General features: G+C 38.7%; 1 protein-coding gene across 1 annotated transcript in view; it reads left to right on the top strand.

Moving 5' to 3' along the window:
* Window positions 1-18,183, top strand: part of EPHA3 (EPH receptor A3) — a 219,133-nt gene that overhangs the window by 189,523 nt on the left and 11,427 nt on the right. Inside the window, exons 12-15 of the mRNA XM_061342566.1 lie at window positions 161-222; window positions 2,504-2,713; window positions 10,279-10,428; window positions 12,399-12,592. Coding sequence (XP_061198550.1) covers window positions 161-222; window positions 2,504-2,713; window positions 10,279-10,428; window positions 12,399-12,592 — 616 coding nt within the window. The remainder of the gene's footprint in view (window positions 1-160; window positions 223-2,503; window positions 2,714-10,278; window positions 10,429-12,398; window positions 12,593-18,183) is intronic.

Raw genomic sequence — 18,183 nt, 5'->3', positions numbered from 1 at the left:
TTGTGCACAGAGCTGGGTTTGCCCATGCGTCTTTTGCTTTCTTTCTCACTGTAAGATTAGCCTTGGGATTTGGAAGATTTGGGCACATTCCTGTAATTCTTGGTCTTACAGATCAGTATGTATTCATTTTGAATGTGTGACCACTGTGATCTACTTGCAGGTAAACCAGTTATGATTGTCACTGAATATATGGAAAATGGTTCCTTGGACAGCTTCCTACGGGTAAGTGCAGTAGAAAACTATGTGGTACAGAGCCGGCCCTTGAGCTGCATCTGTTATGGATTCATTGCCATTCTGCTCTGATTCATCATCAGCCCTTGTTGCTTGATATTTCATTATTACCGTTTGGTTTTGTGTGCTCAGAAAGCCAGGTAGGGATCTGCTAATCCATTTTGACTGCTTGCAGTATTGCATCAAAACAAAGAGAATTTCAGTGTTATTAGTATATCACATCTGTAAAAAACCAAACTAAAACATCATTCTGGCACACAAAAACGATAATTGTTTTTCTGAGGGCTGAAAAGCAGTTATGGTTATTGGTTGGCAATAAGTCTTACCAGGTGACTTCAAACATGAACACATTTGTGGCAGTTCTATCAGTAAACCAACAATACTGATCAGAGAGCTGTTTCCTTCTAGATGAAAAGTTTAGGGAATAACCCCATACCTGAGGGTGTTCAAAATGTTTTGCTAGAAAACTCCATTGGCCTGTTTTCTTTCCCCGACCTTAGACATCCTAATGCTGTTGTTGATTTATCTTTGTTTTCTGTTAAAGTTGGTAGCTAGCCTAAAAAAACGTGAACGCTCCCTGTGTCACCAAGATTTACTTGTTGCAAAACAAGAAGTGTAACAGAAATGAAATCCCATCTGAGGGGAAACACTAGTTTAATTTGAATTTGTTAGGGCAAACTCACTTGTGGCTGGGAGACTGCTTTGGTTCTGCCACGGTTGAATGACATTATCCCCCAAATTCATAACATCGAACTAGACGTTTAACCCCAAAAGGGGATGTATTGTCAACCTTAGTTTCAGTGTGTACTATATATGTTATGGTGTCCACTGGAGCATGTAAAATGCATATAAATAACGTGTCAGGATATCTGAAGGAAATATATCTGCACTGAAATATATATATTTTGTTTAGGCTTAGAATCTTGATGAAAGAGCTGAAGAAAGGGGAATCATTTCTGACTACTAAACAGTCATTCAGTGTGTTCATTTGAATGTGATTGGTTTGTTTGTTGTTTCATTTTCACTACTGTTGTGTGGAAACGGGTAGAAACCTTGTGACTCATATCACGGGCAACTCAGGCCACATAACCCTCTTTATAAATGCCTTTAGATACCGGTTATTTTGCTTTTCCCATTGCCAGTGAAAGGCTATCTGAATGTCTAATTCCTTTCATGGTTAGAAACCACCTGATTTCTAGCTAAATCTTCTCCAGTGTCTATATAAATTCTCTTGTTGGCTCTATTTAAAGGAGGTTTCATAACAGGGAACTGCTAAGAGTCTTCTATAATAATTAATTTCTTCATTAAAGGGAATTCTGAGAGGTTCTTTAAGCATCCTCTGTGCCATATATTTGTCTAATGCTTATAGTGCTAATATTGCCCCAAAGTATATTAATCAAGAATTAAATTAGTTCAATCTGTCTTGCAGACTGACTTGTGTGAGCTCACCCCACATGGCAGAGCCAGCTCCCTTGTATTTAATAAAATCCTGGAAGAAGCAGCAGGAAAAGCTGGAGAGCTGCCCATGATGATACATTTACAGCACTGGGAAATTCATTTGAGAGCTGCACTAGGACGTACTGTTGTCCTGTCATCTGTGTATCTGCATATCACTATCAAAGCTAGATGTTAACAAACAGCATCAGTAATAGCTGGAAGATTTAAAACATGTGGCTAGTAGGCAATCAGAAATATATGCAGCAGTTGGTTTCTAGGCTAAGTCCCAGTGTGTTTAAGTGACTTTTCCTGAAGTTGAGGAAAATTTTAAGGAATTACTTTATATTTAATGGAATTTGAAAGCCCCTGAATCAGATCAGCCTTTGCTTTTGCTAAAAAAAAACAAACAACCCAGCTTATGTAATAGAAAACTTTCATTAGTCCATTGGGTAATGCTGGGATTTTCACTAACAAATCCTGTGGCCTTTCAGGGAAGTTGGACATCTGTTTCTCTAATGTCCTGATGCTCCAGTCCCAGGAGCACGCACAGCTTAGATTTATGTCCTGCTTTCACACAGGTCCCAACTAGGAAATTAAAATTCTGATGACAGCAAGAACAGGAAAAATGAATTTTAATCTCAGTTGAAAATCTGTCCCCTTCCCTCAGCTGACTGGGAGATTCTCATCTGCAGGTCAAAGTAGTTCTACTTGTGACATTTAAATCACTGCCCCTGACTCATGAGCTCTTCACTTGAGGAGCCTCCAGGGTCTTTATCAAGAAGCAAGGAGGAGGAACGTGAGCAGTCTCTGAAATGACATTTCATATGTTTTCCAGAAACACGATGCCCAGTTCACGGTCATCCAGCTAGTAGGCATGCTTCGAGGGATCGCATCTGGCATGAAATACTTATCAGATATGGGTTATGTCCATCGAGATTTAGCTGCTCGTAACATCCTCATCAATAGTAACTTGGTATGCAAAGTCTCAGATTTTGGTCTCTCTCGTGTACTAGAAGATGACCCAGAAGCTGCTTACACCACAAGGGTGAGTTTCTGTGTTTGTTTATCCTTTTAAAATTCCCATTGGTTGTGACGAAGTAGAAGTCGGAGGGAGTCCCTGAAGTTTATACTCTGTGTTGCAGGGGCCATCCAGTTTTGCATGGCCAGAGATGTTCAATAAGCCGTAATCATCACAGCTATTTTATAACTCATTTCTCAGAGAAGATAGAAGGCAAAAAATGAGGTTTATTGTGTTAGATTACTTTTCTTAGAGAATACAAAATTCTTGGCTCTGTTTCTTTCTGCTGGCTATGGAAAGAAGTGAGTACCACAATTACGATCTGAGTTGCTTTAGCGCACAGTAATGTAAGGCTTCATGTGTGCTTTAAGCAAGTTCTGTTGCACTGCTTCTTTAGCTCTCAACCAGCACAAGACAAATCCTACTCAGCAATATTTTTTTAATTTAAATTGGTTTTTTACCCTTTTGTGTTTTCTATTATGATGGGACGTGTCTGATAGGAGTTTACTGATGCCACTGTTCTGCAAGCGCATTTCAGTTATACCTGCTGTTGTACCCCTGAGAGAAAACTTGAGTAAACCAGGAAAAGAAATATTACTTAACAATCTCATAAACCTCCTGTGCTTTCTCCTTCTTATATCATATATACAAAGTGATACCCAGCTTTTGAAAAGGTTGTGAGATTAAGGAGACTTATCTCTGTTTTGTCCTGGGATAGAGATGCTTTTATCCCATAGGCAACTGCCCATAATGTGGGCTGCTGCTTGTTTCTTTTCTGAATTTCATCCTGCCTGAAAGCTACTTGGAAGCTATGGTGTTGGCTTAGAGCCTTATGAATGCCACAGTGTCTTCTAATTACAGCTTTGCTGCACATCTTGTTGTCATTTGAATAACACTTCTGGTTTACTGTAGAAACCTTGAAGGCATACATTCAGCTTTGTATGCATAGATACTACATTGGGATGTCTGGCTGTTCACTTTAATCCTATTGCAAGTGGATTTTATTAACTTTCCTAAAGTGGCATTAATATCCAGTTTCTTAGTCAAGTGTAATTTGCACTGATGCTAGTAATTGTCTCATCTTCACTGTACAAACCAGACTGGAGTAGAATGCATGGGCAAAATCTTAATGTGGGTTTTCTAGGGCTTCTTTCATTCCTGATCACTGACAGAAGCAATCAGTTACTGTGGTAGTTTGCATACTGTCTTGCTCATGATTGAAATACAATAACATGACAAATGAGTAAAGAAATCCTAGCTGTTTCCTTATACATTATATATACACAAATATTTATAGATACAGATTTATCAATCATACCTTCATAACTTAACCAGGCATAAAGACTCTATTCTTTACTTGACCTTTCAGTGCTTTCTTTGACCACTGATAAGCTTTCTCATGTTGTTAGAAATATGCAATGCATACCAATTTAGAAAACTGTCTGCAGATATCTCTCATGGTTAATATAAAGGGACATTAGTAGGAGAAAACAGTTTTCATTCTCAGTATAGGTGTAGCATTAATAAGTAAATCATAACATAGTGCTAGAGACCCTCAAGAGAAAATTACCTGTACTTCAGCCAGAAGTGTATTGCTTTGTCAGATATACTTGCCTGCCCTCTTTTTAAAAGCTCCTGCGAAAGTAATGGGTGTACTGTCCTCAAAGTAAGCAGGTTTAGATGCAGTACTTATCTAGTCTTCTCCTCTAGGATGTACACTTGCAAGCTAAAGCAATTACTCTATGTCCTACCACCACTGTCCACAGGCAAAGCTTCCCATCAAACTATATAGCACACAGCTTTATAAGGGAAGCATGTAAATGAAGTGTACATCAGTGGCATACATGCATGGGTGGCTAGGACAAGCCAGGATGCACAGGGTGTCAGTGTTTCCAGACAGTATTACATGTGAATTTCCTATGGCCAAGTGCAGTGTTGAAATTTTTCTTTCTGCCACCTGTTTTCTAAGCCTACCTGCGTATTTACATTTAGAGAGTGGAATCAGATGGAAATAAACTGTTTTGTAAAGTGACATCATCTGTGTTCAGTAAACTCCATCTGGCATTTATGGTGTATATGCAAACTGCTCCAAGAGGATGCTCAGATATTTAAAACCTCCAAATACAACCTAAGACAAATCTCATTTTCTTCAGTAGTTGCTGCAAAAAACCTCTGCCATGTTTGGCCTCCTAGAGAACGACAAGGCTATTTGCTATTCATCCTTTTGCTCAAGTTTCCTTTGAAGTGTATCTTGTATACGTGTATGCACAGGTAGTGCATGCCTGGGGTATGTTTGATCCCCAGCTTAAAAAACTGGAGACCATGAGAGTTAAACAGAGCTCCGCTCCACTGGCAGAAAGCTGGGCAATTCATTCTCCTCCTGCTTAGTCATATCACATCACATATAATAGGACCATTTCCTAGGATGCTCCTAGTTCATTTTACAAGTATTAATTATATGACAAAAGCAAGACAAAAATAGTGCCACTTCTTAAAAATAATGGCATCATCCAAAAAAGTGTCGTGCTTTTAACACTAAAGGATGTCAACTGCTCAGTAAGATCTTTGAAAAGACCAAAACCATAAAAAAACAAATTGTAACCACAGTTCCAAACTTTCAAACAGCAAAGAGCATGTTATGCGAATGGGTAGAGCCTGTTGCCAACCCTTCACCTCTTCCCACTTCCAGTTATTCATTTAGTGTCAGTGGTACCAGTGAAATTTGTAGTTAGCTGCAAAGATGAGTGATCTGTCCATTTAACTTCCTTATTTTCCACCTGTAAATGTCAAAGACTGAGAACAATTCCATTCCTTTAATTCATAATTGCAGTTTGGAATTGTTCTACCCTCAGGAAGCCCGGTCAACCCTTCAAATTTCAATACACACCACTGACTGGGTGAAACTTTATGTTGTGCTGTTCTCAGAAGCTTTACATAAAGGATATGAACGTGTACCTTTTCTTATATCAATAATGTATGTATCCCTTTATATATCAATACATAACCTGTGTTATCCATGCTATTGTGCAAGAGCTCTGAAGGACTATGCAGAGATCACAGTTGCATATGTGAAATATAGGGAATCAGGAGGTGTAAGAAAACTTTGCTACCTGACAGGGTCATTTTTTTACCTCCTGAATTACTGTCACTGACTCGATACCACAAAAGGCTTTTGGCAGCCTGTGGCCTGCCTGCTTACAGAAGCAGAAGCCAGCCTGTGAACCAGGCTGACAGAGCGTTTGGAGTTGTTTTTTACTGAGCCTTTGTGCCGTAGGGAATGTGCTGTAATTATCTGCATTCTCTGTACCTATTCACTTTTAATTGAGAGGCCAAGATTGTATTAAAATTGTCATTGTCAAATTGATCCGGTTTATTCTTATTATTTTTAGATGGCTATATGACAAGTGGGTGGACTAATGACACATTATTAAGTGGAAGTAAATTTAAGCCATCACACATGTAGAGGGACTGTAATTATGTCTCTCAAAGACATAATATTTGGGTAATCAGTAGACGAACTTTGACTATTTAAGCACATAGTCAGATACATCAGTGATGTTCATGGCATTTCAATGTAAAACACTGCCCAGTTACTATATTTGCATGGATAATTTCTCATTAAATCTACATTACTATAAAAAAAAAGCCTGTGCTTTGATAGCAAGGATTCTGGTAGGTGTCCCCACATAATGGTGCCAGAGCAGGGAGGGCATGGCAAGGCACTACTCCATTGTGTCCACAGGGAAGGGAGCAAGAATCTTCTCTGTTAGACACACATTATTGCAATTGGTGTTTGATAGAAATCTGTTGTATCTTTTTCACTCCCTATATATGCAAAACCACGGTAATACAGTCTCAGGGTATTGAAGGGTGTGTCAAAAAAAGGAAACAAACCCCACAGATTCTCTTGCCTGATAGAGAGGGAGAGAAACTGTGTTGTGTTATCATTTACCACTCAAGGAGATCATTTAAAGGTAAAACTTCCATTAATAAGGGATGAATAAGTAGCATCAGGCCTTTTTCAGGTGCTTAACAGCGTAAGTCAGGCTCATCTCAATGATGTGTAACTGTCTTGGTCTGTATCAGGGAGATATCTCCTGAACTGGCCTAAGCCTTTTGCTAATGAATTAATGTCAGGCATTTACCTTCAGGTTTTCCTGCAAAGTTCTTCTGATAATTCTGTTAGAATCCATTTTTCCCATGTCTCCATTCCCTGGGTCTGTGGCTTAAGGTGCCTGTGGCAATCACCCTGTAACAGCCTGTAAATCAGACTATTGGAATGGGTTATGAAGGTCTGGAAACGGCTGCCTTGTGCTGGAGTACCAGACATGTTAGAAATAAATTGAGGACTTCATTGATATTAAGTGAATTATGCTGAAAGGCCAGATACTGTAGGGAGTCACAGCTCCATCTAGATCAGATAGAACTTTTGGCTACCACTAGCTTACTAGTTTCAAACCCCAGGAGTACTTCTTTGACCTGTGCTGCCTGGGATTTTGAGCTGCAATAACAAACTCCTAGAATTTCTAATACTAGTGCTTTCTGCTCAAATTCAGGCAGCTTATTTGGCTTCACAATGAGCATGCTCTTAAAGGGAGACCATGACAAAAATGTATAAAACCTGTATTTAAATAGTCAGTAAATATGTTACAAATAGCTCATGCAGATTTCTCTTCATAAGCCTGTATCACATAGATTTGGGCAAACCTTTTCCCTAGGCATATATATAATGATTTTTCGTTTAGTAAGGTTGTCTTACATGTTCCGTCCTGATAGTACTAATTTTGAAGGGTAGAACCCCAGTAATATCAGCCAATAATATTACAGTTTCAGATTTTCCAGTGGAGGATAAGCAACAAAAATAAGAGATAAATTAGGTTAAATTGTATGAAAGCTTAAAGGATGTACATACGTAAATTGAAACAAACAGGCATGATTTCTTAGCACTGTCATCATAGCAGTTTATGAAGTAGGTATTGTTAAACACATTTTAAATACTGGGAGACTGGGGAAAGGAGATAAAAACACAAGAGGTGAGTAAAGAAACAAGTATGAGAATTTCCCACTCCAACTTTATGGTTTAGGGGAAATTCTTTGATTTAATTTATGCAAAGGTAAATTAGATAAGATATCTTTGATCCTGGCAAAAAAAATATTGCAAAGAATATACTGATTTCAGGCAAAGCAGACAATTGAAGAGATGATACGTGTTCAAATGAGATGGGTATTTCTTAGAAGTAGTGGAGAGTAGTGAAAAGGGATCTCCTAATGCTGAATGAGAATAGGGTTTTAGTTTCAAAATAGACTATTTGAACTAGCAAGCACTATAATTTTCAAAGGTAATAACAATAGAAACCCATGTCTTTAGCTCGATACAGCTCTTCAGGTTTCCTGCATATAGTGATATTTGGACATCTGCTAAAAGCATAGTCCTTTGGGGGAATTGGTTTTGTGTTAAAATGCTTGTTTGTCGAAAAAATATTTAATAGAACTTTTCCTTTTTTTTCTATCTTGCCCTTAAACTATTCAAAACCCAAGTCAACAGAGTCCCCTTTTAAATGCAAAGACAAGATTGACATTTCTGTGACAAATAGGGGAACAGAATGGCAAAATTATAGTTTTAGACTCTATTAAGTGGCAGTTGATTTCTTTTTAGCTGTATTTTGATACCCTCATTTCATTCTCATTTACGGTAATGCTAGATGTATCTCTAGGCTTGTATAGAGTTACAGCTGAGCCTTAGCAAAGAAAATTTATTTGCTTGTAATGAAATCTGGAGTTGATGTGCCTTCATTTTTCACTAAAATGAGCAAAGCCAGAAGAACTTGGTTTCATTGAGTTTGTAATCTTCCCTGCCCTGCCATAAGCAGCGCCAAAATGTTAGGAGGCTAATTAATGTCATTTTGTGTAAATGTGGTTCTGCAATTGTGTAAATGACTTTTTCCATGAGGCTATAAAGGTAAAAACCTTCTATCAGACGTGATGTTTCCTGCCCTTGCCTAAAGCACTCATGTTTTAGCCACAAGCAAATTTTTTCTCTGGGGTTCAGCAAAAAGAGCTCCATTTTTTGTATCTTGATGTGTAACTAAAACAGTGAGCCTGAAGCCACCCAAGGAAATTCAGATTAAAGAGAGTAATAGTCTAAAAACTCCAAAATGGTGTTTCTGCGTTTCACAGAACCATACATTATGCTGATGCAAGAAAAACAACATAACTACTGCCTGCCTTGAGGGCTTTCTTATATGGCATGAATCAGGCCTGCCTGTGTTGCTTATGTTTATTCTAATTTGTGCCATATTAGCCATAAAGTTGCATATGCTTAGGCTTCAGTGTATTTAGGTTTCTAACTAACACTGATGTCTTCATTTCTATTGTTGGCCAAGATAGTTAAGCTGAATATAGTGAGTGTATGGCTGCTGTCAGCACAGGTACACTTTATGGAACGGTAGGCAAAACATTAGTATCTATACATTTTATTTCTTGTTGGTTATTCAGTGGAAATAAGAGCACTCCCTTCCCACACAGGTTATTGTGAGGGTTCTGTATTCAAATATATTCACTCCAGAATTACCTGGAGTAACAAAATACGCACCACTGTCTTTCAGACATGTCTTTCTCATGTGTGACTCTCAAATCAGAGTCTCAAAAACCTCTGTCAAAAGCAGGCACCACAAGAAATGGTCTCTTTCCTCTCATTCTCATCTTACAGAAACTCAGCCTCCGGCTGCTTGTGTGCATGTTACACACCTGACCTGTGGCATCAAGTGGTGGCCATAATCAGAGATGTTCCCCTAACATTATTAATTGTAATGGTAGCTTTAATTATTTTCAAGTTTATGTGATTTAACGATGGCTTGTATTTCTTGTGACTAAAACATGTTCAAGACCACTTCCCCAGAAGACATTTTGGACTCTCTCTAAACAGATGACCCCATCTGAATCTGTTTTTCTCTGACTGTCTCTAACAGCTTTGGAGTTGGATATTTGTGTGTATGGTCACAGCCATTACCTTCTTCTGTGCATTTGGAGGGTTGGTGGTACTGAAACAAAGCAACATCGTTGATCCCTTCTCTTCCTTGAGTGTCCTAAAAAAACATGGTGAAACCGTGCAGAGTCCCCACCAAAAGGGAATTCATTTGAGTTACTCTACAAATTGCCAAATCCAGCCCTCTGTGCTGTGCAAAAGCGTCTAGCTCTAATCAGGGATCTTGTACTAGCTTTTTCATCCTTAATGCTGTATGACTGTCTTACTAGTTTCCAACCATTTTATATCTGAAAATCAACCATACTTAACACAGCATTTATTATTATCTGTGCACATTATGCTACTCATAAATATATATGTGTACATATATGTATATATGTACATGCATGCAGTATGTACACTCTATTTATAGATATATCTATGGCTTCAGTATATTTTGCACTGTAACGGTTTCAATCTATAGGGTACAAGATGCTTTCTTGGCAGTAGCATTTTCCAGCTTATGCTTACACACCAATATAATGATAATTAGGAATCTCAGAGATAAGACGAGCAATCGTGCAAAATTATATTCACTGTATGGAAGTGAAATGGACTTTTATTTTAGGGGGGCAAGATTCCTATCCGATGGACATCACCAGAAGCCATTGCATATCGGAAGTTCACATCAGCCAGTGATGCATGGAGCTATGGAATTGTTCTCTGGGAGGTGATGTCTTATGGAGAGAGACCATACTGGGAGATGTCCAACCAGGATGTGAGTATATTGTTATCTAAGTTATGTTCTTCAAATACAGGATCAAGCTGTGAAAGGAAGCGAAGCATAATGAAACCAGGTGGCTCTGAGTTTTTGACGTTGACATTGAATAAGATGTAGAAATAAAGATCTCCAAATCTCCCTGGTCAAGTAAAAGTCCTCATGAACTTAACAAAAAGCCAAGATCTTTGTAGCAGGGTATTTTGGACCTCTGAAGGAAACATAATAGAGGATTTCATCATGCTAGTGGTTTTCTGTAGGATGATTCCAACAATTCCACTGCAATGAGGTCATTACTTTTTACATTCCTTAGCTTATTGTTAGAAAACCCTCCTAAATGTCTGTTGATCCCTTTCGGTTCCACTTGTATAATATTCTGTAGATGTTTTCTATACGTGTCGAATACACAGAATCAGTTGTCCTTGGCGCTTGTGAAAATGAGAAGCAAAGCATCTCTACTAAGAGTTTAATGAAACCAAACTACTTCTGGAAGTAATCAAGGGATAAAATAGAGAAGTAGAGTGATCTGATTAGGAGACTTCCAATGCAGGCTTCTCTGCAACATTAGTAAACTGTCCAAGCCTGCAATCAAAATGATTAATGGATCTCTCCCAGTACTTTTGCAAGAAGCATAACATTTCCCCAGATAAGATTTTTATTGTATCTATTTTGGGATCTTTTTTCTGTTGTATTATTTATCCTAGATTTATTCCACAGGAGTTACTTATGAACTGAATTACCTGCAGCAGAGGCACTAACACAAATAGATTTTCCAAGGGGTTGGTATATATTGTCACCAGTGCTACATTAAAAAAAGTCAGTAATACAGTTGTCAGACATTTTCTAAACTACTTTATGAGGAAAAAGAGAAGAAAACTTCCTTTCAAATTAGTACCTCTGGAACCCAAGTCTCTGCAAAAAAACCCCATGTATTTCTTTTAATTAGTCATGAATGTTCTTTTCCATTCTTTTTGGAGATTAAGAAAATGTGTTATATAAGCTGATATAAGCAGAATGCCTTTAATAATATTGTATTAAAATCAGAAACAGAAGGGTTAACCTGTTTATGTGCCTCTGCTTAGTGGCTGCTTAAACCATGGCCTGTTTTCCTATCCCTGTTCTGATTTAGAATACTTTGTCCTGTTTTTTTATTAACCAATCCAGATAAAAAGGAAAACATTACAGAATATGGCTTTATCATTGCTATGAAGCCTTTTAATACAACCTTTTCACTAGGATATAACACCTATTGATCAGTCCTGCAGCATCTATTACACCATGAATAAAACCCCAATGTATACAATGATGCAGTCGATACTGTAAGAATATATACAACGATGCAATATTGCATCATTGTATTACAAAACTTCATAACAATGTAAATTCAATGCTAACTTTTTTGTCAATCCAGACAAATGATAGAAGGATTGGGCCTACCCTACATAGTAGTGTGCAGTTATCCTCATGGTAAGTTTGAACAGCATTTTCTGGCCCTGTGCGATACTCCACAAGACCTCCTATCTATCAGTTCAGGGTGTCCCGTGAGAGGCTGAGTTGGTTTTCCTCCAAGTGCAGTGCCCATTGGTGAGTGTGGAAAGTGTGTGTTGCTAAGGGTGATCAGATGAGAGATATTCAAGACGTTTTGAAGTCTGGCATAGTTAAATAAGCACCCCACTAACTGTAGCTGTTGTTTATGGATGTAGTTCAATCAAGTGTGAGTTTTGAAGATCCTATCAAGACTCTCACCTTCTTCAAAGTCACATACTGTATCTTAACTCCCCTTTCTGTATGCCTAATTTACTGCCTGGTTTACTTTGCAGATAAACCAGAGGCATTACATGACAAGACAATTAGTGAATAAACACATTTGTTTAAACACAGAATGTCCATGTTAATGTGGTTCGCAGAACTGATAAAAACGAGTTGATTTAAGTGCCTTTAAGTCTCCAAAAACTTTTATCCTTGTGCAGGTGATTAAGGCTGTTGATGAAGGGTACCGCTTGCCACCTCCTATGGACTGCCCAGCTGCCTTGTATCAGCTGATGCTGGACTGCTGGCAGAAAGACAGAAACAACAGACCCAAGTTTGAGCAGATTGTCAGCATCCTGGATAAGCTGATCCGTAATCCCAGCAGCCTGAAGATAATCACCAATGCGGCGGCAAGGTGACATATTAGATCTTACATTGCACATAAATAAATGTCTTTGATTTCTTCATCTTCCATAATTAGAATTTGTTCACCCTCTTTTTCAACTTTTAACTGCAGCTGTTTGTAATCTTGAAAGCTAGAGAAAGCTTCCTGGCTATTGCTTTTGGAGGTTTTATTATTATTATTGTTATTTTTATTCTTGATTTGCTATTATTTATTCTAATTGTGAAAAGCTGTTATGCTAGGGTTATGAAACCCACTGTAAGATTGAGCAGAGGTTTGTGGGAAAAATGCAGATGGCAGATTTAGCCATCATAGAATCACAGACTGGTTTGGGTAGGAAGGGACCTTAAAGACCATCTAGTTCAAATCCCACTGTCACGGGCAGGGACGCCTTCCAGAGATGGGGCAACCACAACTTCTCTGGGAAACCTGTTCCATTGTCTCATCATCCTCACAGTAATGAACTTCTTGCTTATGTTTAATCCAAGTCTATCATCTTTGATTCCTATTACTACATAGCCTTATAAAAAGTCCTCCAGCTTTCTTGTAGGCACCCTTTAGGTACTAGAAGGCTGCTAGACTGTCTTACTGTTCCTCATCACTCCCCAGTGACAGACAAGGGGCTGTGGGGTCCAGGTGGTGGGCATACCAGCATGGGTGTTGCAGTTATTAGGAAAGTAGTTGTAGCAGTTCAGAGAATGTGTGATTCGTGATCTCTCCGTCTCACTCTTACCCTGTCAGTGCCTGTAAGACCAACCCAGTCTATCCTTAAACTATAATATGACCAAGAATTATGTATGACAACGTGAGGGGTGCTGGGCAGCCCTATGCAGATTTAGAAACTCCTGATCACCCCCATGTAACCACTTCTAAAACCGACTAATTTCAAACCTCAGATGTGCCTATAAAGCTGCAGCCAGCTCCGTACCCTCTTTGTGTCCTGCAGAGAGGCATGCCTGGCAGGTTATCTGCAGTGGGAGCCAATGCTGTTGCTGGCCAGGGACGGAACACTGGAGGTCCAGCATTGGTTTCTGACAGACTGACAGAGAAAAATGAGGAGCCAGACTTAAAATGGGTTTGGATCTTGCTGTAGCCTTATGTGCAGGAATGTGTAACTGATACAAAAGGGTGGTGAGTCAGGGCAGCTCCTTGAGGAGACATGCAGTCGGATCCCTGCCAGTATCCTTGTACTGTCAGCAGCTGGAAAGGGACAGGCATTGCTGCAGAGGTAAAGCACTCTGCGACTCAGCCCAGAGGGCCCAAGGGATTACATTGGCTCTAACGCCTGCTCTCAGTTGTTATTTGAGGCTGTAGTACTCCCACAGCACCTCTCCTCATACCTGTAATAAGCAATTAATCTAAATTATAGAGGTCCCAGCTCTCTTTTACCCACGTCTGTGGTGCTACTGGAAGAATGCTAAAGCTTTATGCCCACCATGTGCGTGTAGGTGTTCTGAATATACTCAGTCAGGAAAAATGTTGAAGCTGACGATGTCTGTTGCAGAAGCAAAGCCTGTCTCTCCTTGCAGATTTTAGGACTGATGTTTGTTTAAAATAGTCACAGCACTGTTGTATCTTATTTAAAAACACATTGCTGGAGGTGCATAGGATATCCCTGTCCTGTGATACGTTACTGTTAACTGACTCCAACTGAAGGATCACTATGTGCTTGATTGTACATCTGATTCCAGGCTGTAGCCCAGGCACGTTTTATACTAATACCACATAGGAATACAGGCGGGAAGTAAAAGTCTTCAGTTCTGTATTTCCCTTTCAGTTTTCTATCCCCTCTGGCCACCCCATGGCATCTAATAATTTCTTGGTACCCAAGGGATTGGTTTTATCCTTCTTGATCATCTCTTTGCAGACCATCCTACCTGCATGTGAACATTACGTTGACAAAAGGGTTTTGTAACCTCAGCACAGCAAATGTTTTGTAATACCTTTCCTGGTGTAATGTTTCATCTCAAATTCACATGAAAATTCCTTTTCTCTTCCTTGTTGAGTACAGAGAACGGCTGATTTCATTCTTAGCTGTCAAAATTCACTTTTTAATCAGGTGGTCACCTTAAGCTCTTGCTAACAAGACTTGCGCCGTTTATAGGCACATGGGTGTTTTGTGTCCTTTAGGTTGCCTGGAGTTATCTAGCTCTGCAAAAAGGCTGTAGGCACGGAACTCGATACACAAGAAATGGTACAAGTCATGCAGTTTTCTAAAGCATAACCTCATGATATTTTTATTTGATTTATGTCTTGCTGTTCTTTCCTGTTTTCTGAGCATAATGTTCATTTTCATAACAAGAGTCCTTAGGTTGTTTAGATATCTTTAGGGTGGAAGTGAGTTCATAGTTCTTCCAGTTTTGATCAAGCTCATTATTTTTCTTCTTGAGTTTATGATTTTTTGAGTCCGCTGTGTATTAGTTCACATTTGTGAATGTTTCATGAAGATACAAAGCAGATGGAAAGTTTTCTCAACTTGAGTAAGAGAGACAGAATCACTTCACCCACCTGCTAGCCAGTCAGTGAGGTTGTGGTCTGAAAGGGCTTATTAGTTGCTGTTTCATTTATGTGGGAAAAAAAGGTAACCCAAGAGTCACGCAACTGGAAATACTTTATATATGCTGCAAATCTTAAACATACTCCTAACATTTCATTTTCTTTGTTTCATTTTTTTTCCACTTATTTATATTTCTGGCTCTTTTTCTCATCTATATTTCTGATTCCAATCATATATGTATATGTATATATATATATAAGATCAGCATTATATATATAATATAGTATATCTATGATGCTCTCTCAAATTGCAATTTTACGTTTTTCATACATGAATTTTATTCTTACACATCCATTTGAAAAAAAGATACTTAAAACACAGTGTGTAATTAGAAATATATTTAAAGCATTTCTGTGTCCCAGAGTGAATTAAGCTCTTGGAGGACAGTGTGATCTTGAGGTATAAGGATTGTGATAGGGTATTCAGGCAACCCAAGTGTTATGGCAGCTTTCCTATAATTGCTGTGTATGTTCACATCTGTGATGTAGCTGTGACTAAAGTCACCTAGTCTTCATGAGCTTGCTATAAAATGGGAATAGTCGAGTTGATCCACAGCATCTGCCAAGAAAAATTATTAAAAAAAAAAAATCTATATTTCTAATTCCAACACATGATTTTTTAGAAATTCTGGATTTCTGTGAGCTCTCCAATTGCTTCCAAAACTGATGAGGAATCCACATCCAAAAACCCAACCTGCTTCTCTGTTTGCTTTTGTTTCTGTATAACCTTTTGGTAAAGTGAAAATCACTGGGGTGCTCTTTCTAATACTGCAAGCACAAATTTAAGAAAGGAGGAAAGAATTATATTGCAAATAAGGGGAGAAAACCAGCTGAGAATTCAGGAGTTTTCTTTATTAAGTGGTCTGTAACCATTTATTTTGGTGCATGTTTCTGGCTGTATTAATAGCTCTATCTAAGTGTAAGGATTGCAATTTGTCTCATACATCAAATGCAGAAAATCAAAAGCTGATAGTCTTCCTTGTAGCAAAGATCATTATTTTCCAATCCCTCAGGGTTAACAGCTGACAATTTTGTTAGTTTCTTTGGGTCTTCACAGGTCCTAATTTTGCATTGCGAATTGGGAGGAGGGTCTCAGAGACAGCAGATTTTAATGGGACATTTATCATTCACTATTTTTATTCGCAGTTCATATCTAGCCCAAGCATTCGACCTGGAGAAGTCTTTATCACGTCTTACTGCTTACGGTTCTGTAAAACTGCCTGATTCTTTTTGTCCACTTCTTACAAAGATGCCACTAATGTGGTTTCAAACACATCTGTAAAACAGTTTTCGATTTGGATATGCAGCTATCATATGTTTTGCAAAATCTGTTGGCTCTCATTTTATTTCAGACAATGTCAAAACACCATCATTTCAAAGGCAGCTGTGTTATTTGGGCTGAAAACTGTTATTTTGTTTAGCTAACTTTTCTGTGTCTCTGACAATTTAAATTAACTTTCCACACAGGAGGATTAATTAGCAAGTTTGCCCCAAATCTTTGAAGATGAAGGTGTTACTTACAGGCTAACCAGCAGCTGTTAATAGGATTCAGCATCTGTTTCTTCTGGCATGGTGCTACCTTTAGTATGAAATACATGGAAAAGACAAAGCATCTTCAGCAAAGGCAGTGAGCTTCAGTAAAGCCAATTGGTTTCATAAACAGAGACAGGACACTCTTGCACTTCATAGACACCTCCCTCTGCTCTCCAAGCACTGCTTGCAGCATCAGCCAGCCAAGCAGCTTTTCAGTCAGTCCTTCAGTTTAAGATTAGTCAAAAGATCAGTCAAAGAGTTAAAAACCTGATTCTATGTTCTAACGTATAGAAGCTTCTGAAGGAGAGCTTTCTTTTGTAATTTCAAGCATTCCTTTTAGTCCACTTCTCTGCTCTGGCTAACACCATAAATGTTAAGTGTTGCAAAGGGTGGGATTTCTGAATACATATGCAAAGTCAAGAGCTGATTCAAAATATGCAATTATATTGGAAAGGAAAAGCTTTATTTCTGGACTGTACTGCAACACTGGTGGTAGATTTGGTTTCAGAGCTCTTTAATGTGTCAAAGTTCTCCATTTAAACTGTAAGTTCTACTTCTATTGTTATAGAAAACAAGAAAGGCTGGAAAAAAAACAAGAAAGTCGTTTATTTTCTGTAAAAGCATAGCTGAAATTCTTTTAATATAGTCCAGGAAATGTAGGAGGCCAGGGTCAGTTACTTTTCCTGGTGAAAATATGAAAGCCAAAATGTGTATGGATAATTCCTCGCATGTTCTTTCACGTATTAGCAAGTTGTTTACACCCCTATCCTGATTTTCTTGAGTTGGATGTGATGTTTGAATTATTCACTGGAGCAATTTCCTTGAGCGGTTTCGGGAGGACCTGTTGTTTGCAGGTAGTTAACTGCAAGTGTTCACTGCTAAGCATGTGCTTTGTTGCCCGTTATTGTGCTGCTCTCGATGGTGTCAAGTGTAATGCTTGCTCTCGAATGTCCAGAGGCATCATTTGCAATTTAAAAATCTAAGTTTGCTTCTCACAAAGTTTGTTTCCACTTAAAATCTGATGATTCAGTGGAAACTCCAGTATGCTGTAGCTTGGTAGGGTATCTATGGAAATTAAGCTCAATAGGAGCAGTGCACAGGTCAAATAAAAAATTCAGGCTGCTTCGTTATGCAGCATAATTCGAGCCCTGGTTTTACAATAATATTTGCAACAAAATAACTATTTGTGTTGGCTGAACATTTTGTTGAAGTGTTCTCTTGTTCTGCCTTTCAGGTCAGAAGGCTTCAGATGCTTGACATTCATTGCTGACCTGCTTGAATATTGCTTGTTTGCTTGTCCCTGTTAGGACCTTCTAGACTAGAGAGATGAAGGAAGGAGATTTCAGTGTTACTTGGAGCATTTCAGAGAGGGTTTATGTTTTGAGGTTGTCCAGGCGTTAACAGCCCAGTCTGGTTTTGGCCAAAGGCTGTGTAATGCAAGCCTACGTGTGAATATTTAGCCTCGTTCAAAACCCAGCAACAGTATAATCCGTGACCTAAAATGGACTGCTTGC

This window comes from Neopsephotus bourkii, unplaced genomic scaffold, assembly GCF_033783945.1.
Source record: "Neopsephotus bourkii isolate Nb327-2 ecotype Australia unplaced genomic scaffold, CSIRO-AGI_Nbou_v1 NB_1797, whole genome shotgun sequence".
NCBI classification, from domain to species: domain Eukaryota; kingdom Metazoa; phylum Chordata; class Aves; order Psittaciformes; family Psittacidae; genus Neopsephotus; species Neopsephotus bourkii.
Note: the sequence above shows the minus strand (reverse complement) of the source record. Positions and strands in the feature narration are given on the sequence as shown.